Consider the following 21,527-nt stretch of genomic DNA (forward strand, 5'->3'; position numbering starts at 1 on the left):
CGTAGACATACACGCATACACGCGGATACGCGGATAGCACAAAATGCGTAGAGATAACACGCCACTTGACTCGAAAGTGGCGTGTATGTTTACGCAAAAGTCATGATGTCATGTTGAACAGAAAGAGGACATGCATTTGTGGCTTTCTCATTGAAGATGCATACATTCCACAGGCCTGTTTGGGCCTTTCATTTAAGTTTTTTTTTTTACAGGAAACCTAACAACAGTGAAGCTCAATAAATAACTTCCTAATTACAGTGGGTGGGGTCAAAACAGTCCAAATCTGTGAGTAAAAAGTCATACAAGCTTTAACAATTATGTATGATAGGAAACCACTCAAGCAATCTCACAATTGTTGCGCACCCAAACTAAAATCTTGAAGTTCAACCGAGCAGGCCTTATTTTGTTTGTTTAAATGCATCTAGAATTACACAAATAGAGTCTTCATCTTATTCTTAATGTGAGCATATTTCATATTAATTATTTTTGTGAGACTAGTATTTATTTTTAATCAAGAACAATTACTGAGGGAGCCATTGACCAAGAATATTCTTTAATGTGTTATGACACTGATTATCTTTTCAAAGTAATAATTTAGAATCATCAGAGGCAAATTCTCAATAATTTAATCTGAAAGTAATTAAAGACATCCCGTCACTAATGAGCAACAGAATCATTCAACAGACAAATTCACTTAATTTGGTTAATACACTTGAAGCTTGAAATAAATAGAAAATCTTTTCATGATGATAATATTAATTTTCTGCATGAATAAATCTGGAAAATACCCAAAGTATGATGTGTACTGTATGCATGTGTATGTGAATGCACATGAGGTGGTTCAGCCCTTTACCTCTGTTTGTTTGACCCTCGTGACCTATTGGAGTGGTGGGAATAACCAGAGTGGATGGAATCCGTATCCATGGCAATACTGTCTGTGTTGTGATTGGTTTAACACAGCAGAGGGAGGAATCCAGAGACAGTGAAAGTGCAGACGATGATCAGGACATACATGAAGTTGCGCAAGATGACAGGATCGTCTCTAGGGGCTTTCTGTCATCAAGCATTAACCTAAAGAGAGAAAGGAAAAGATTTTTTTTAACAAACTCCTACCTTCTACCTTACACCGCAAATACATCAAATACAATACAATCATGTTACTGTATAATAATGTATATTATTGAATTCAGAGCTCTTATAAAGGTCAGGGCTATCACAAGCCAGTAAAAAAGAACTGCAATACAGTGCAGTCTGGTTCCAGAGATAAAAATCCCATTCATTTTTTTCATAGAAGAATAATTTATTATAAATAATGTATTGTTAAGACTGCAAATTATCAAGTTAGTCTTCCAACACTCTCAATTTAATAATAAAAAATCTTCACATTTGATAAGTACCCAAAAAAAAAAAAAAAAAACACTTAAAACTCGACCTAACAGCCATCCTTTCGTACTTCTTTTTACATTGCTTTCCTCCAATACAGTCAGTCAGTCAGTCAGTCAGTCATGTTTATTTATAAAGCACATTTAAAAACAACAGCTGTTGGCCAAAGTGCTGTACAATGTATAAACAACATCGAAAAGACATAAAAACAAATAAACAATACACAAACACAAAACAATGCAGTATCACTACAGTCACTTGTGACCGTAAGCAGCAATAAATAAATGAATTTTAAGCAATGATTTAAAATCAGTGCAAGTAGGTGCAGACTTTATGTATAATGGCAGATTGTTCCAGAGCTGTGGGGCGGCCACTGAAAAGGCACGGTCTCCTTTTGATTTTAGACGAGTTCTCGAAACTGTCAACTGTAGACTACTGGATGACCTAAGATTTCTAACAGCATTATGGTGCAATACAGTGACAACAAATGTTCTAACAGCATTAACAGCAATACAGTGACAACAAATGTAGACAACAAGCATCAAGCCCAAGGTGCATTTGGTTTAGTACTGCTCAACTTTAACCAGTTCAGAAGCCAAACTATTTTTTATTTTTTTTGCAAAAAACACATTTCCTTTCCGCTTCCTCCATCCTAGCTGTAATATATCTGCTAGTGATAAATTATTAAAGAATGGAAGGTATCAGATATTCCTTTTCATTATATGCCCCTATTGCCTGCTCACTTGAACTCTTGTGGAAGCTATTTTTCTTAGCCATTCTGTTCTGTTTAAGCCTTTTTGGCCCTTATTTCTTCACCTTCACTGCACTGACTGTTGGTTGCTCGGTTTCATGGCATTGCTATGTGATCTTTGAACTTGCGAGGCTACACCACTGCAAAGCAGACATATGCATTTCCCCCAACTCAATCACATTTAGCCAGGCCTCATATCTGGCCTGGTAATGTTACTCATAACTAAAGCCCTGAACAAAAACATAAACAGTTATTCTGGTGGAAAAAACTTTTGACATCAAACTGAGAGTGAGAGTCTCGCTAGCAAGCCAAGAGTATCAAGGCTCTATACTTAGACTTCCAGCACGGACCTTGTGCATTGATTTATCCACTCATAAATTACTCATTTGAAGTGCACACAAGTTCTAGTGCCACCTGCCATCTCAAAGAAAACAACCGACACATCAGTAGACACACACACACACTTACACTTATAAGAGGATTTACAGGTCTAAAAATTTGATCACAGCATGGCACAGCAAATTTATTCCATCACAAGTCACTTGCATTAAATCATCATGATGGAATTAAAGTCTGCATTATTCTTTCTTCCCTTCACTTCCTGCCAAATGCACAAAGTTTGGGAGCCTCAAATAACTCATTTCTGTCATGCCAACTCTTGGAGTTTTTGGCATGGTAATAAATAAGGACAATTTTGAAGCGGCAAGCAGGGTGGGGCCGAGAGCCGTGGGAAAGGAGCGATTCCGGTGGCACGCATGCTAATGAGTGTCACCTGTGAGGATATACGGAAGGATAAAAGGAGGAGTGATGACAGTACAAGACGAGAGAGGACCAGGCCAGGATTGTTGATGTTAATTTATAGGGGAGTCGTCTGTGATGGGCTGCCGCTTTACTTTCGTTTTATTGTTTGTTTATTTTGTCTAATTTTGTAGAACGATCACCCGATCCCGTCTCACCCTTCCCTGAGCCTTAAAGGAGAACTCCGGCGCAAAATGAACCTTTGGTCTAACACATTGGTACCTAGCCGACTGTTCTCTGAGATTTGTTTTCATGACAATCGAATGTGAAGAGTTTTATCTCTAAAAACTTTTTAGCGTATAACGCTAGTAATGGGGGCCATTTAATAAGTAAAAGGAAATCACTAGTATATACCACTAACAAGGCTCAAAAAAGCCCCACATTAACACAATAACATAATGAGGGTTCCTACATGCAAAACGAAGCATTGAGAACTTTGAAAGTGTACAGAAGATACTTTATAAAGACAGTTCACTTCGTGTATACAGACAGGAGCCATCTTGGAAAACAGTCTCGATAAGTCGAACCATGAACGACATGCCAAGTGAGCTGAACTGTATGAAGTTCAGCGAACTTCTAAATTCTATGAACGCCGTTCGTGGTTTTCCAATGCTTGTATATGCGAAGTGGACTGTCTTTATAAAATATCTTCTTATTAAACTGTCTGTTAAACTGTCTTCTTACAATACTGCTGACCAAGTATTTAAAAGTTGAGGAGCAAGCTCATTGGCTACTGATACATCAGCTGTGCTTTATAGAATGATGTGACTGCAAGCTGATTTACCTATCAGTCTGCACCATCTAGAGTTCAATGACAGAACATTGCCTCTCTTGATGTTTTGCAGACTCTGCTCTGGATAAGTGTTTTGGAGAAGGCGTGGCTTTGAAGAACACTCTGAAGGGAGGTTGGGATCGAACGTTTTTAAAGCTAGCTTGCTATTGCTAGTCTCTGCAAAATTGCCTAGCCTACATGTAATCAAAATTCACCACGCTATTCATTGAAAATATTAACTCTAAAGGCATTCTATAAGCCTATCAACATCTGTATAGGTATTCATACCATCCCTTTTGAAATCAGAAGAGAATGATAGTAAACTTTGTACTGTATATACAATTGTTTTGAACATGTTGTTTACCTTAAATGGGATGATAGACTCAATTGCAGGTTTATCTAAGAATTTACAGGTAATTTACGGATAAACTATGTTTCTGATCAATGCGTGGTATGTGAGTTTGCCAAGATACCACTGACCACTTTTAAGTCCTCATTTCTCTTATCAATGGGAGAAATCTGACCTGGACATGCACACATAACATTCCTCTGGGGTTACCTCATAGTGCCCTGAAAACACGAACGCAAACACACACACACACACACACACACACACACACACACACACACACACACACACACACACACACACACACACACACACACACACACACACACACACACACACACAAAGAATTCCTCTAAAGTTACTCCTTGTACACTCATATGGACTAACAGAAAGTGTATCAGGTTAGGGAAGCTGGGGGCTTAGCATTTTCAAGTTATCATTTTATCCTGTCATAAAGGAGAAGAAAGCAATTTTAGCCAAATGTTTTACAACTTTTTTGGTTTCACTCATCTTATCTCAGTTGTAACAAAGTGTGTCAATCCATTACTATTCTGGAGACAATTCAAGGGTTGCTGAATATTTCACAGGGCAGCATAGAAATAAATCTCTCTTGTAAAAAGCAGGAATGCAAGGTTTTGAACACTTTGAAACGTGATCTGTCAAGAGGAACTGTCTAGGCTGTTTAAATCTGAAATCTGAAATCTGGGATACACAGATTCCCAATTCAGGGTGAATAGTTGTCTAATCTTAACAGACATGCTCTATTGACTTTAATTAGTTTTCAGATAAACAATAAATAGGAGAAACGAACTGCAGGCATGTTCAGATTTTTATAAATAATGACATTAGATACATGTTTATCACTTGTATTTCATACATCTCAGATTCATATTTATCAAAAATTCTAATTTGCACATAGAAAAGAACAGAAAAAAAACAAAAGGAAAAAAATGTGTGCATACTAGGAAGTGATCTTTCAGTATTCTTTAAGACTGTACATTGATTTGTGAAAATAAAAATCTCTTATGTGCTTTTTTTTAACATCATAAAACATTAAATCGTTGAAACATTCTTCAAAATATCTTCTGTCTGATATGGGCCCAGTTCTCAAATCGTAATATTAGTCTAAATCTGGGCCTTAGTTTATTTCATTCTGGGCCTCAGTTCACCATTACATTCACAAGAATTTCATGGCTCTGAACATCTATAGTGTTTGAAGTGAATACTGCAATAAATGTCGAAATTTTCCTTCAATTACCAGTGACCTTCAATTTCATTCTGTCTGTCACACATTGCTTATTGTATGGCTTCACAAGAATTGGAAGACATAGTATGAGTCACATTTATAATATTTTTGTGCCTTTCAAAATCTCCATTCCCTATTTATTGTACTTTTATTGGAAATGAGTAGCCAGCATTATTTAAAAAAATATATTTTGTGTTCTGCAGAAGAAAGTAAGTCATACGCTGCAGAAACAGTGGCATATTTTAACGTGAGCTGATGGACAGTTGCTACTAGAGCATATAGCCAGAATGTAGTGCTAACTGGAGCAGGAGAGTCCCTGGAGGCTTTTACATTTAGCCATCAAAACTCAGATTTTCACAGCCATTACACCTACAGCGCTAAGACACACATCATTTGACAGAGAGGCCCACTCAGCCAACATAGCCTTTAACATATGTTCAAAGCGCTGAGTAATGCATATCATATACACACATGTAGAAACACACATGCACACAGAAGACTTTCACATTTGCCCTAGAGGCAGTCGTAGATGATCAAAGGCAGAACAATAACATTTCTTCACCTTACTAAACAAGAATACAAGACAGGCAGAAAGACAGAATCAGAGACCAGAAAGAACGAGAGTGAAGGGGGGAGGGACAGCGAGAGTCAAAGGGACAGAATCAGAGAATAAAATGAACTGTATTCTTCAGATTGAGCAAGCGTGACTGACACATAAAAGCAAACACACATAAACTGACATATATTAATGCAGATAGAAATAAAACAAGATATGCATGTATGTACATATATACATATCTGCAAAATCAGCTAATCTTAAATTCACCATATTTTTTATGGAATATAGTGTTTATTATAAGTTATTTATCAATGCACACCATTATTTTATGTTTATTCTCGTTCACTCTTAATCTTTAATCAAAGTAACTTCCCCTCCCTCTCGCAATAACATATCTTCTCTTGGCATGTTTTTCAGCATGAGGGCAGAACAACCAATCACTCGCATGAAATTAAACCATAACCGACGATCCAATCGATTCCTGATGGACAAAATCATGTCCCGCTCCTATATTTTTCCTAGTCTTCACTCACACATCACAATAAGGAAGAAAAAAACTATAGCATTGCATGCTTTAAATTTAGCATTATCCATTTAAAAAAAAAAATCCATTTCAATTCGGCTCATATGGGTGGCACATGTTTGATTCTGGCCTGCAAGAATACCATTTCTCCCCTTTCCTATCAAAATCCTGCCACTAATTTTAATCTGTAAGTTATGTAAATACCCCAACATAAACCCAATTTCAAAATAAATAGAAATTACACAATGATTAATGTTCCCCCCTCGTCATGTCTTCAACACACACTGGCTTTTCTCCAAGACTAGAGGTTTCCCTAAGGAATTCACATCACAGAAAATGTAAATACCATGTTTGTGTATGTATATTATGGTGAAATGGACAGAGAAGGAGAGGCACAGTGAATAAGACTACAAAATAGAAAAAAAAATGCATTATAGAGCCTTCCTCACTTTAATCTGGGCGTTGAGGCCAGATGGAAATTAAATAATTGTGTCAGACATTGGTAGCTCTAAATTTAGCGAGCACAATCCACAGAGCAGCTCTCTTTCTTTCTAACTGTCAATGCAGTATGTCTCTAAGGAGTAGATGTGGGGAAACCACCATACCCACACACAAAGTAGTCAAAACAAAAACATCACAAAAGGTGTGTAGTCCTCATTTACTAGATGGGCTTTTATTCATATGTTCCTATTTCATTCATTTCATTCTTGTGAAACATCCAACTCTCACACTTGCTATAGGCCACAGTTTTACACTAACTATCACTCTGGACAATACTCAAAAGTAGGTGTTAGAATGTGCAGTATGTATACAGAATAATGCTGGTTTATATGGCAATATTGATATTTGAAGTTGAACCATCCAAATACTTAAAATTCTATCCACAAGTTTCCTACGCCCCATGAGGCCTTGCGTCAAAAGTGGGCGCGACTTCCGGTTGGAAGTAAACAAAGCGCGATTTGACATGCTTGACACTCGTTCATTCAACAGTTGACAGTCATTCAAGTTATAGCGATCCAAACTAGCTAACGATGTGGGAACACAACCTCAACGAAATTCAAAAGGGTGAAATAACAGTACCTTCACCCTCCGCAGTCATTGATTGGGAGTATTATAATAACATTATTAATTATATCAATACTTATCAAGTCATGGTGACAGACAGTTGTGCGAGCTGACAAACAATTAAAATAAAAAATACACACTTAGTCATTGTGCTAGTTTATTCAAAATTATAAATGAATGTGCTACTTGAATACATTAAATGGCACATTTGGTATTCTGTCAACACAGGCTTTGATCCTGAGTTTAGCTGTGACATCAGTAGCGAACAGCCAAACACATGCTGATAGAGTTTATAGAATATTAAGAATTTAAACAAATGTACACAGGAAGATTCGTCGTCTTTTGGGAGGTGATGGAAGCTACAGTCGTTGCCAGGATCAGAGACGCTGGCAGGATCACTCTGATATCGTTTTCAGCTTATGTTCAAAACAATCACGTTTAAGCCACTGAACTAGTTTAGTCCGGTTATACATACAACCGCGAACAGCACATGTTGTCCCTGAGCTCCGTAACGACATCTCTCATAAAGATTTGCGTCTTTAAATAGTAAAATAATTCTCCGAAAAACAGCTAGCCATTTCGCTAACTAACACACAAAATACCATTGGAATGCTACTTCCGCCGCCTCACCGGAAGTTTCACCCACTATATTTTTTACAGGAGCGCCCCTCGGAAACTTGTGGATAGAAGTGTAACTAAGAAGAAACTAGCTATTTTAAGAACTGATTATTGATTATATTCCATGACTGAAAGGCCACTGACGCTGGCTGGATCGCCCATCGTCTTTCCAATCGGTCTTCATCTCACTGTAAAAACACCACATGCTTGTGTGGTTACCATTGTAATTGCAGCTAAGGCCAATATTAGCTCTTGAGGCATTTTACTGTAAGGCTTCCCTGTCATAAGCGTTTTTAACGCTCTAGTGTGCTGTTTGAAGAAGCCTTTGCTAGAAGTGTTCTCAGGTCAACATATGTTGTGATGGACAGTATAACTATGTAATTAAAACTAAATGTAAGTGAGTTTCTGAACAGGGGCGCAACTACCCAGTTTCAGAGGGGTATGCAGCAACAATTTTAGCACCCCCCAGCCCCCCCAAAAAAAAAAAAGGAAAAATAAATGTAATGTAAGTGTGCTGTGTAATAAGTGAGTAGGAAGAAATGAGAGCTAACAGAAAAAAATAAGTGCAAAATTGTCGTTTATTAACACAATTAAACTATAGCTACTCCACCTTGATGAACCCCCCCCCCCCCCCTTCTCTAGGGGGGTTCGGGGGCATGCTCCCCCGTAAGAAAATTTTGTGTTCTGTAATGTTAAATTCAGCAGTCTGGTGCACTTTGAGAGTTCAAAATTAAAAGCTCCAACCCATATTCAGGGTGCAAATTAAACAAAGAAAAATGTAAACCTCTTTTAGTTAGTGTCTGTCTACATTACACTACTACATAATAATAGTTATAATATTAATCCCATGATAGTAATAGCCATAAAGGCTATTGTAAAACAAATGCACAGAAAAATAAAGGAAACTTTCATAATTAGTTTTGCACTAATTTCTGTACATGAAAGATATAAGCGCATAATGACATGTTTCATGGGCCAGTGTGTCAGAAAAAAAACTAAAGCACACTTTTTTTTGACCAATGCATTACATCAGCACAGCACCGCCAATTAAGCAAAAAACAAACAACGAAACAAATGGGCAGCCGATGTATGAGTTTTGTGGGCCGCTAAGACAAATAAATTTAAAAAGGATGAAATGTATTGGCTGAAAAGCACGTCGGCCGAGCGGGAATCTCCCGGTAGTCCCGATGGCCACAGAGATATAGCCACATACCTGTTGGCTTTCAGCAATGCATGCAGTTATTTAGCTGCTGTCGCATCAATTGACATGATATCTCCTTTTCTCTCTTTCTTTTTCTATTTTTAGCCCCGCAGCATTTTGATTTATCCATATTTTTCGACGACAACTAACTACTCGTACCTGCTCGCTCAGCGCTCACGACGCCCCCGCCCGCTCGCGATATTACCTGCCCCCCTTCTCCATGAGGGCGCCTACTCTAGCCTGCATGGCTGTTAGTCCTCTAAAATTTTATATAACATTGAAGGAATGCAGAAATGATTTAGAAACGCACAACGGCAGCTACATATAGAAATACAATATAGCCTATATATAATTTTTTTTTTTTTTTACCATCGCTTTGGCGCCCCCCATTGTGCTGCGCCCCTATGCGCCGCATATAGCGCATACCCACTTTTTGCGCCACTGTTTCTGAATGTCTTATCAAGTCCAACGTTTTCAGGCTCCATGTGTTTCTGTGTTCTTCCCTGCTTCGCTGAGAAAAAAAAATTAACCAAGAATGAAACACTGAAATATTAAACATAAGAAATGATCCCATTTTAAGACATGTGGGTGGCAAACGTGTGTGTAGCAATAGAAATATGGTTTATAAATACATTCCAAGTACTCAAACAACAATGTGGGAGACCTGTTTCTTTGTGGTGTTCTTGAGATAAAGTTTAGTGTTATTTTAGTGCATGTGAACATCAAACTTTTAGATAGGCCAATGAATAATTTATGCGCTGTCAGATATAATATTCAGAGTTGAACTGACAGATTAAAAGCCAGAGTTTGCAATTGCAAGTGAGAGTTGTGTTGTTCTCTGATGTGCAAAAGACAAAAAAAGTCTGTCTGCTTTACAAGAAAGACTGCCTCTTTGCTTATTTCTAGTGCTTTAAGAAGAGAAACACGCACTTCCACTATCAGACAGAACAACACAGCATACAACACATCAGAAATGCACATGCTGTTAAAATACCTGTGCTAATTTGTTACTAACACAACACTAACTCAAGTTTAAGTACTTTTTTAGGTTTCACAATCACAATTCATTGATATGAGGTTCCAACATCATTATCTGGCCTAGATTATCTGGCAGTAGTTTCCTTAAGGAAGAGACCAAGAATGGAGTCCAGAGATGGGAATTTACATCAGACTTGAGCAGTGTGATTCTATGTTGAACGAACGTGATTACACCAGGCACAACATTCCAACCAACCAATCAGATTTGAGGGACAAGTTTACAGTTTATGTCAAATTTAGGCTTACATCAAGGGTTAGGTGCTTCAGCGTTTTTCACGTGACATATGCCTATCATTTAAGCTGATTTCAGGGATAAGTTATAAGTAGAGTTAGGTTTAAGGGGTAGGGATGGGTTAGCACTAAATATTTGCACAGGAATGTTGTTCCAGGTTCAAATATGTTGACGCATGAACATGTCTTACTTGGCAAAATCACAGTAATTCGCCTACTCAATGCATGTCACTTGATAAGCAAGTCAAGGAGCATGTTACAGACCACATTTTGACAACTTGCAGTTAAGTACGGACACCTGTACCTGAAGAAAACTGTAGCCTATGTTTTATGGCCAATACAATTAATTCACATCATCTTAATTTTGGAGAGATGCTCTGACTAAACAAGATAGCATTGTAAGATGCTCTTACAACAAACATTTGTTATCCCACACTTACAAATAGAGAACAAGTCAGAGAATAATGTGAACTTAAAAAGTAAACTCAGCCAGCAATCATAATAAGCACATTCAGAAGTGTTTGTCGCCTGTATATAAAGGAGCCTACTGCAGACCCATGCACCCTTTTAAAGATAATCAACCCCACCCCTTTTTTGTCATAATTATATGAGTTATAGGCTACCTTATAAACAAAAGAAAGGAAATTAGTCACTCAGAATTAAAGTTAAACAAAAGCATAAATTTACCCTCTGGCGGCACCTAATCCAACGTAATTCTTTACGCAACGTAAAAAAAGGCAATGATCTGTTTCATTCCTGCAAACCGTTCGCTGTTTCCATTCGCACCACGCATTCAAAACAAAAATGATCCGCTTTGATATTGAACATATATTCGTTTCATTTTGCAATAATAATTTCGAGTGCAACCCCGCTCAGCCTAAGAACACTCTGTGACGAAGAAAAGAAACGGGAACCGCAAGTCATAAATCGCATGTAGCTCATGGGCGTAAATGATAGCGTTGGAAAGACCGGTTCATTTGAAAGAATCGGTTCGTTCGGACGGTTCTTTTCAATAGACAGGTTGAAAAGAGAATCACCGATTTGTTTCAGAGCACATAGTGCTCCAGTTCAGAAGCAATAGCATTTTGATGTTAAATTATAACAGGTTTGTTTTAGCTGCTGGCTGGGAGACCAGCTGTCTCTGAACACCAACACCAGCTTGGCCAAGCTGGAACACTTTGACCAGCCTGTGTGACCAGATTAGTCCAGCTAGCTACTTAACCAAGACAACCAAGATATTTCATATGATTTTTCTTTTTTCAATTCTGTGGTCATTCCATGGTTAAATGTTATCATTATATCACTTTCCCCAACTGTAAAACTATATTTAGTTCCGTCTTTTTTATGAAATGTTTTGTCAATCCATTCCTTTGCTCTGCTGCTTCGAGAATTGGTTCCACGGAAAGGTTCAAATGACTCGGCTCAGAAGAACAATTCTATTGCGAATCGGACATCTCTAGTCATGGATACACCAAGGAATGCCAACCATGTGCTTTAAAAGGGTTATCACTGCCTCAAATGCATCCGATAAAACAACAAAGAAATATATAAACAAGCACTCTACGTGGTTCGAACGATCGACCCAGAGGCATTTTTGGAGACGACTCGATGCCACGAGACACGAGATTAATGATCATATTAAGAAGTCACTGCTGCACAATAAGAAAATGTATTTTTTTATTATAAGAGGAAATGTTACAGAAAAGCATCACAGGTCCTTCTATAATAGCATCAAGTGTAATGTATCGATGTAGTCTTATTAGTATGAATTTTCACAGTGCATTTTACGGGTTAATTCGTCTAGTCAGAAGCAATAACGATTTTCGTTGTAACCCTGTCATAAGGACTATAATCAATACTCTGTATTCGAGCAATGACTTAAACCTGTCATTTTAAAGACAGCAGCTGGGCGTGAGAACTTTATCAACATGCATTCCTGTGTCCTCTAACGCCAAAAGCTGATCACTTGTATTTAGATCAATGCAGTGAGCACAAAAGAATAGACAAAGGTAGGCTAGTAGAAACTTACCTAGTGGTCACGCCAACATCCCCGATAAAATGATCCGATGGTCAATAATACACTGCCCAGATTTACCCACTTTCATGCATTGCTACAATCTGACTGCAGTAATGATAGTATCCTTTACAGGCGGAGCACACATATGATACACTTTGGCAGAAGAGGTGGAGGGACTGAGACTCATTACAGTGTGCAGCGCTAGGGGGAGTTATCGCCTCTAATTAGACGCATGCCAGTACCACACACACACACACACACACACACACACACACACACACACACACACACACACACACACACACACACACACACACACACACACACACACACACACACACACACACACACACACACACACACACACACACACACACACACATGCACATCTGTATCAGTCTGTATGTCTACTTAGAGGCGATAGATGATATAAGCTATGTGTGTGTGTGTATGTGTGTGTGTTCACGTATAAGTTATTATTATTATTATTTAAATGTTGTATATGAACACTTCTATTTGTCTATATTTGTTGTTAGTATGCATTAGTGGGGGATTTACCAGGAAGTGACTCTTCCTGCAATGCACATCGTTACACCAGTAGGTGGCGACAAGTGAATTTCTTTAAGAGTGAGTCATTGAATGACTGTTTCATTCAAAGGATTTATTCAAACTCACTTCTTCTTAAAGGGTTTGTTCACCCAAAAATAAGAGTTCTGTCATCATTTACTCACCCCCATGTCGGTCCAAATCCATACGACTTTCATTCAAAATAAAATCTTGAGATTTTTGTCCCGTTGTGTGTGTGTGTGTGTGTGTGTAAGTGTTAGTATTAATAGTAAGTGTTAGTATTAATGGGTCAAGTTTTGCTAGAGATGAAGATGGCTATGACTCCGTTCGTTGACTTGCAGAACGCAAGCTTCTGGATGTAGGTCTGGAGTAATGAGTTTAGGTATAGGGGTGCAGAGCCAGTGGTTGTTCTGTAGGTAAACCTCAGTGCTTTGAATTTTTTATGCGATCGGCAGTTGGAAAACCATTGCAGCTGATCGTCCTAATGTTGTGTAAAGGCAAATCTGCAGGACAGGACAGTTCTAGCAATGTGGTCTGTGAAGTTCAACTGATCATCAATCATAACTCCAAGGTTGATGAAACATATAAACATTCATCAACTCACACATCAGATTTGGTAAACGGAAGCTCAAGCATGTTCGCTTGACTTGTGAGAACCAAATCGAGCTTCTGTTTATGTTTGCTAATCAATGTTTAAATGGAAGAACAGAAGTCTCTCAGATTTCATTAAAATATCTTAATTTGAGTTCCAAAGATAAACAAAACTCTTACGGGTTTGGAACGAATATGTTAAGCATACATGTTAAATGTTTGATTTTTCGGTAAACCATTTAATTTAATCTGGGAACAAAACAAACTAAACACCTGTGTGTTGCTCTGAGGTACAATGGTTGGCAGTTGTGCCAATTAAAATGGCAATTGTGTCTAAATTGTAAGTTACTCAATATTAACTGCTATTGAACTGTTGAATAAAAGCAGTGGCACATTGTAACCTCGGTTTGATTCCCAGTGACCTAAGGTGTTATGCAGCAACATGTAAGTGACGCTAAAGGGCACCTAAAACGTCAAATATTGAAGCATGGTCAAAGGTGACGCCTTGGGGTGAGAATGCGTTGACAGCACTCAATTGCTTATGTTAAACAGGTCCCATGATATATTTATCTTATATCCATATCTACAAACCTCTGTCTGTCTCTCTTTCTCTGTTTCCTTTACATCTCTCGGTCTCCAGTCTTTACTGACTACAGCTATCATACATACCCCATAAAACCGATGAAGCGAGAGAGATGCAGAGAGAGCTTTTTACCGCTCCATCCCCCACTTTCCCGTCCACTTAAAGCTTTTTTTTTTCCCATTGTTCATTCACCAAAGTAAGGTTGTTTGGTTATTGTTGTCATAACAAAACAAAAGGACGAATATTTTATAGAATATTCTGGAGGTTTGAAAATATAGCATAGACATTCAATATAGGCCTACTTAAGAATATCCCAGACCCTACAAATACACATAGGCCTATTAGCCTATATTGGTACGGTTCTTTATTATAGGCCTAAAGACATGTTATCTGTGTATTGAGAACAGAGTTGAGTTATTCTGTAATAGTCACTTTTATGAATGTATCAGCTAAATGACTGCTACAGTTGTGTACTGAGAAGTTGATTTTGATACTGAGAACATGTTTAGAGTGATATAAAAGTCCTTATTTCTTTCTGGCAAAACAGGTATCTTTGCTTTTGACACATGATGTAGCTGAATGTGGATGCTTTATTTTGGCTGGTTCAGACAGACACAGTTTTTGCTTTTGTTTAAATCAATATTTGCGCTATTTAGCTAAATTAATTCATTAAATAATTTTATAAAATGTAATTACAAATAATAGGCCTGTCAGCATAAAAATTGTAGTTAAGTAAAATTCACGTCACAGGTTTTCTTATTTAATAAATGACCAAATAAAGGTTTAAAATCTCAAACGTGTCTTTGTGTCTTATTTATCAAGATTTGTTAAAACATGACAGTACTTTACACTTAGAAGACTGTGTACACTTTACAAAGAAAAAAACACACATTTAAAAACACCTCACTGACCAATAGGGGGCGGCAACGACTTTCATTACAGTTTTGTATTGGAAGTCAGACTTCTCTTTGGCAATTTACTGTAAAACAAAACCACTGCAGTTGTTAGTTGAGAGATAAAGAGATTATATTTGCCTGTGAACACACACACACACACACACACACACACACACACACACACACACACACACACACACACACACACACACACACAGCAGTAGTAACGTAAAAATAACGTTCTGCAGACCTACAGATAAATTACGGGTTTATCTACTAAGTGACTCAAGTGAACAGCTCACACAAAGTTTATGCATCATAAACCCACAATTGTTCAACTATCTGACCCGTTGGACTCAGTGGAGCTCTCTGCTAATGAGCTGGTGTGTTACTGTAAATGAAAGAGAAGAGATGTAGGCTACAAAATATGCAGTGCCCCAAGACCAAGAGGGATATTTTTGAATTTTGTGAACATTCATAAATATAAAGAGAGAGTTAGGAGAACTTAGGCTACATATTACTGTTTATGAACATGCAATGAGAGTTTTAGGCCTATTTAATCTAACAAACAGAATTATATTGATAACCCATAAATAACGAAAGAAATAAGACCGATACACATAGAAACTTACTTTTTGATGCACGCACACGATTAAATAACACCACTTTTATGAAACTCTCGTGCGCAGTTCACACTACTCATATCATATTTATAACAACAAACGCACTTTCCTGCATATTCCAATTAATCGGTTATTCCACAAGGGGGCGTTGACAATCCATAGTTATTGAATATGTCAACTCTCAAAAAGAAAACCCGTAGGCATATAATCTATTAGCCTACCTGAAATGCTAAATACAAGGCCATTTGTAACAATTAGCCTACAAAATGTGTAATTGCTTTGCTCTGCGTAAGGTGCCATATTTATTTGTTGTTTTTATTATTATCGTCGTTTCAGGTTTTTGTAAAAATTCAAGATAGGCTATAGGCTATTCTGTTATTACGAGTGACATCCAAAGTGTTTAGATGGGTGTCAATGTTTGTCAATAAAATATGCATTTTTATTTATATATATTTTTAAAGAGATAGGCCTGTGTCAATGCTGGTAAAATATAGCCTACAATTAGATTTCATCAATATTGTTCATACGTTTACCAAATACCTTTTGGAAAAAACTTTATTGTGTGTGAAAAAGTATTTCCCCCCCCTTTAAGCTCTTACAAAATCCTGGGTGTTGTGCAAATATATGAATGAAGGTTATAAATCTGTAGCCTTCAATGCACGGCAGCAAATGCATGCGCCGACTAGGCCTATGTCCGTGTGTCATTGTGTGATGAAAATCGGATCATTGTATGTCTGACGCGTGCACAGATGGTCCGGGAAGGCGCGCGCAGCCGGGTCGCATTGTTCTGAGTGTGACACCTTCTATGCGCGAACTAATGAGAACAGACTGACTCTCGTTTTACCCTCTAAGCAGTTTTTTTTTCTATTATTTTCTTTATAAACACCCTTAATGTCATCTGTCTCTCATCCGTCCGTTTCCATCTGGCTCCAAAATAATTTAACCAATGGAAGGATTGACCCGGGAGAAAGAAAGAAAGAAAGAAAGAAAGAAAGAAAGAAAGAAAGAAAGAAAGAAAGAAAGAAAGAAAGAAAGAAAGAAAGAAAGAAAGAAAGAAAGAAAGAAAGAAAGAAAGAAAGAAAGAAAGAAAGAAAGAAAGAATAGATAGATAGATAGATAGATAGATAGATAGATAGATAGATAGATAGATAGATAGATAGATAGATAGATAGATAGATAGATAGATAGATAGATAGGGCTATTTTTCAACTAAACAGAGGGAGAGAAACTATAGGATAGCCTACGTGTTTGATGAAATAGGCCTTCTATACGCGGGGTACGTCGTTTTGTTTCTAATGAATATTATGTAAGTGCACGTGTATACGACAGATTGGCTCTTTGCATGAAGGGTCATTGTCTAATCTGGCTACCTGAGTTTAAGGCTAATGTATTCGACCCTTCTCCATGACATACTCTCAGACATATGGTATACAGCGGGACTGGTCATTCATTACAAAGGTAATCCTTTAAGGCCTCACTTCCAGCATGCAAAACACAAATTTATATCAACCTGTTTGCTTTGCTTGTATGAGGAGCTTTCTGATTTGTGTTGTTTCACTTCCTGGGATTTGTTCAAATATGTTCTTGGGATTTTCAAATTTAAGATAGGTTATTTATCTTTTCCTAAGCCATTTTTTTTTTTCAAAGTTGAGTTGAACGGTATAGGCTATAGAATTTAAAAGTTGCAGCATCATCAGCGGAGGAAAGTTATGATCATTAATGTGAATCAAGAAATTGGAAACGTTCACACACGCGCGAGAACACACATGCTATCTTGCTTTTTCCCACGGGACGCAGCAGACGGGTTGTAATTTGGTTGCCTTGGCCCGTCTGGACAAGCACCTGTCTCCTCTCTGGGGAGAAAGTCGCCTTTGGACCGAGAGCAGAGCGGACTGTGAATGTGTGACAGACTTTTTATGTTCTTTAAAATAGTAAAATAATAGTAAATAAGGGAGTGAATTTTATAATGTCGAGCCATATAGTCCATTATTTCAATGCAGTTGTCGTCTAAAATGACAAGCGTAAAAGTAGAAGATAGAGAACATCTTATTGGTACAGTATCTTTAATTCCATATTGTTTTATACAAAAACTACAACAGACGAATCGGCGTTGAATTAATATTTATTTTTGTACTATTTATTCTAAAATAGTTATGAAAAAACTGCGATACAAACCAGTGTCCTACTGGCTATTCCACTACAAAATGACGGACAAACCCCCGAACAGGGTAATCTTTGGATTTGTGGCAGATGTGAGATAATTTGTTCGCTATAAAATTTCCAAAAGGTTCACAAGAATCACGTAAACAAATAATCTCTATAGATAGTTTCTAAAAGAAAAAATAAACTACTTTGAGATCATTTTTTGGTCGCAGCAGAGAGAGCGTCTATGGGTAGCTTACAGACTTGGATGGAAATCAAGCAACTATTTATGCATTTTACCTGCTGACATTGATTATTATGTATTTAATTTAGTCTAATGGTGCTTTTAATTCATCACAAGTCATCTGGTACCTATAAAGCGCTATCTATGAGCACTCTGTAAACAAAATAAACAATACAGTACAGCAATAGATCCTATCCGATGGAAGTGCTTCTTGTTATCATAGGACAGGACATCAACAGCAACAACACCATAATAACCGTAGTGCACACACAGCGAAGGTCCTCCTAAGAAAACTGCCAATTGAAAAGTGCAAATGAAAAGCAACAGTTAAAACGAAACTCTGCGACATCAATAATAATAAAACATTAAATATGTACATGTAGCCTACGTAAACACTTTATATGCTATTTTTTCAGGACACTCACATAACTTAACTTACTTCATAAATAAAATAAACCAAAATAAAATAAGAAATAAATTAACAACAAGGTTACGATTTGTTCCAGCACAGAAAAAAAATCCGCTTGATTCATATCAAGATTGCGAAAGGTCAATGTTAGTAGGCTATTTGTTTCGCTTAGGCCAATGACGTATCCAGTCCAAGTCAAATCTCTCCACAACAAATGAGCTTATGCTTTTATGTGGCTATCATAAACTCTTGTTATAGTGTCAAAAACAACAAGGTTCACTTATTGCAACACGTAAAACTCTTTCTAATAACCTTCATCAAGAACACTGTCTAACAGAATACATAGCCTACTTTGTGACTTCCTCGTATCTTTTTTTGTTATTTTGGGTATCTTAAGGTCAATTCAATAGCTACCATATGCCCATTACTGAATTATAAAGTGTTACCCATTCCTCTTAATATGTGTGTGTTGTCACGTCAATAAAAGTAGGCCTATGTAGCTATTCTTCACCTGTAGGATTTTGTTTCAAAATGTTGTATAATGTGCTGAAAGGTAGTCTAAACGTCCAAAACGTGATTGAGATAAGAAATGTAACAGATAGCAAGACGAAGTATTTCTATCTTGGACAGCTTCTTGTCGGGTGGAAGTGTTGGTAGCAGCTTCCTAAGCTCAGCGAATGCAACGTTGAACGCTTCCACTCTGATGCGCTCGCGCGTGGCATGCGCAGAGCGGTACTTCGCAGTCGCGCGCCTCCTCCGTCTCTTCTCCTCTCTTGTGAGCCCGGCTGGCACGAGTGCGCGAGTCTTGCCATCTTCGGCCTCAAAGGGCTCACGAGGCACACATTCCACCTTCATGATGTTCAGACATTCCGTGTCCGGCTGTGGCCAGGTGAGGTCCGGATCCGTCTGATCAGGACTCAGCATCATTTTCAGATCCGTTTGATAAAAGCTTCAAAAGTGCACTTATTGTTAATTGCCCTGGTGAATTAGACACAAAGGATTTATGTTTTTCAAATATGAATAGTAATCTGTACATATTAAAATAAATGTAATGCTGCCATTTCACCTCTAACAATTTTAACACTCAGTGTTTGCATGCAGCTTATGCTATTCGTTTGTGTGACTTTAAAAACATTTTAGTAGGTGCTAAATGTTTGTAAAATGGTTGTCGTGTGGATTTTGCAATTTAGCTTATTCAGCACACATTACCATCAGTAGATGGGATATTCACTGGTTCCATGCAAAAGTTAATGGAAATCAATTACTGTCACAAAACCAAAGTCATAGTAGACCATCTGTCGCAAATGCAAATGCAAAGCCTATCCCCCCCAGATGACACAAGTGTGCACGATTCAAGTCATGGTGAATCATATAAATATTTATTTATTTATTTTGGTTATAATTATATTTTTTATGTTTTTTTTTTTTGTATAACGCCACGATGATTTGTTGAACACGCTGTACATTAAAACAAATTTTTTATATTACAGCTGAAAACGTACTTTTAATTGCTGTCTTAAATTTTAAAGAAAAAAATCAAAGCTGTGCCAAAGTGACAGCCTGCAGATTAGTTCATTGCACTTTTACTCAAACACTTTAATTACTGATGAAGAGTTGAAATTCTAAAAACTCATAAATAGGCGAAGCTGTAAAAAAATATTTTCACGATTTGTAATCACATTTTTTCTTTTGTCAAATCAACTTAAATAATTTATCTGGTTCAGATAACATAATATTTTGAGTTTCTGATGATTAAATCAATCTCCTTCATTGTATTAACTCATTTTTTCCATATCAATGAACTTAAAATTTTAAGGCAATCATGTTACTTCATTTTTTAAGTTAAACCAACAAATATTATTTACAATGTAGACATAATTGCGACAGTTTAAACGAATGAAAATTAAGATGATGTTATGATGAAACGATGAAAATATACAATATCAATGTAGGCTACATAATTATTTTGCGAAGCTACCCGCTAGACTGTTGCTATATAGCTAATAATTAAATTGAATTATTAACGCAATTTAATGCATGAAATGTAAAGTGTTTAAAATAACTAAAACATTGTATGAAATTGATTTGAAACTCACCTCTGTTGATGACGAATAGGACGACAGTCTATTCCCCAAAATCCCCTTTATCAAATCTGTTTTAGTGTTTCATGTTCATCTGTCCATTGTGCTTTGTGAATTTTTATTTTAACAACAGCAACAGCATTTCTCAGCCTAATATCTTCCTCGCCACTATTCCACTTATAACGCAGCCGGTATCGTATGATTTGTGTTGTATGATGAAATTTCCGCGAGCAGTCTGTCTTACAGAATGGATATTATAATAAACAGGACCGGTAACGCACGCTCTGAGATGTGTTGCCCTCTGACCCATGCGCGGATAACAATGGACACGCGTCCTCGGATAAGATCGATGCGACAAGAAAGTGTCGTCTTCGGCTGTCCTCCTTCTGTTTCCCGCGGATTAGGATAATATTGCTCCAGCCATCCTTACAACCACGCGTGCTTGTCCTCGTGCCTCTGATGATTTGAGAGATAACATTCCACTGGCTCCCTATAAAGTCTCTCTCTCTCTCTCTCTCTCTCTCTCTCTCTCTCTCTCTCTCTCTCTCTCTCTCTCTCTCTCTCTCTCTCTCTCTCTCTCTCTCTCTCTCTCTCTCTCTCTCTCTCTCTCTCTCTCTCTCTCTCTCTCTCTCTCTCTCTCTCCCTCTTACAAATCATTCACTTTATGCACTTATCCACGACAGTCACACCTCCGTCCCACCCCCTCTTTACTCTCTCCTTCCACTCGGCGAGTTCTTTCTCGACCAGATTGAAAGGAGCGCCTGAGGCTAGAGTTTGGCAAAAACGAATGGGTTGCACGCCTATTTTAAAGTGGTGCAAATTGTTTGTAAAAGTTTCAGC

General features: G+C 37.6%; 2 protein-coding genes across 2 annotated transcripts in view; both read right to left on the minus strand.

The window, feature by feature from the left end:
* vangl1 (VANGL planar cell polarity protein 1) overlaps window positions 1–11,486 on the minus strand; it is a 35,559-nt gene extending 24,073 nt beyond the window's left edge. Inside the window, exons 1-2 of the mRNA XM_039653096.2 lie at window positions 11,222–11,486; window positions 854–1,071 (exon numbers count right to left, since the gene is read on the minus strand). Coding sequence (XP_039509030.2) covers window positions 854–924 — 71 coding nt within the window. The 5' untranslated portion in view covers window positions 925–1,071; window positions 11,222–11,486. The remainder of the gene's footprint in view (window positions 1–853; window positions 1,072–11,221) is intronic.
* A 7,577-nt stretch (window positions 11,487–19,063) lies between these two features.
* nhlh2 (nescient helix loop helix 2) lies at window positions 19,064–21,230 on the minus strand. Its single transcript, XM_039653104.2, has 2 exons — window positions 20,703–21,230; window positions 19,064–19,584 (listed from the first exon to the last, which is right to left on the minus strand). Exon 2 carries the CDS (start codon window positions 19,531–19,533, stop codon window positions 19,165–19,167), a length of 369 nt encoding a protein of 122 aa, XP_039509038.1. The 5' UTR covers window positions 19,534–19,584; window positions 20,703–21,230; the 3' UTR covers window positions 19,064–19,164.
* Between the last annotated feature and the right edge of the window lie 297 nt (window positions 21,231–21,527).

This window comes from Pimephales promelas, chromosome 7 (genome assembly GCF_988280905.1).
Source record: "Pimephales promelas chromosome 7, fPimPro1.hap1.1, whole genome shotgun sequence".
NCBI lineage: Eukaryota > Metazoa > Chordata > Actinopteri > Cypriniformes > Leuciscidae > Pimephales > Pimephales promelas.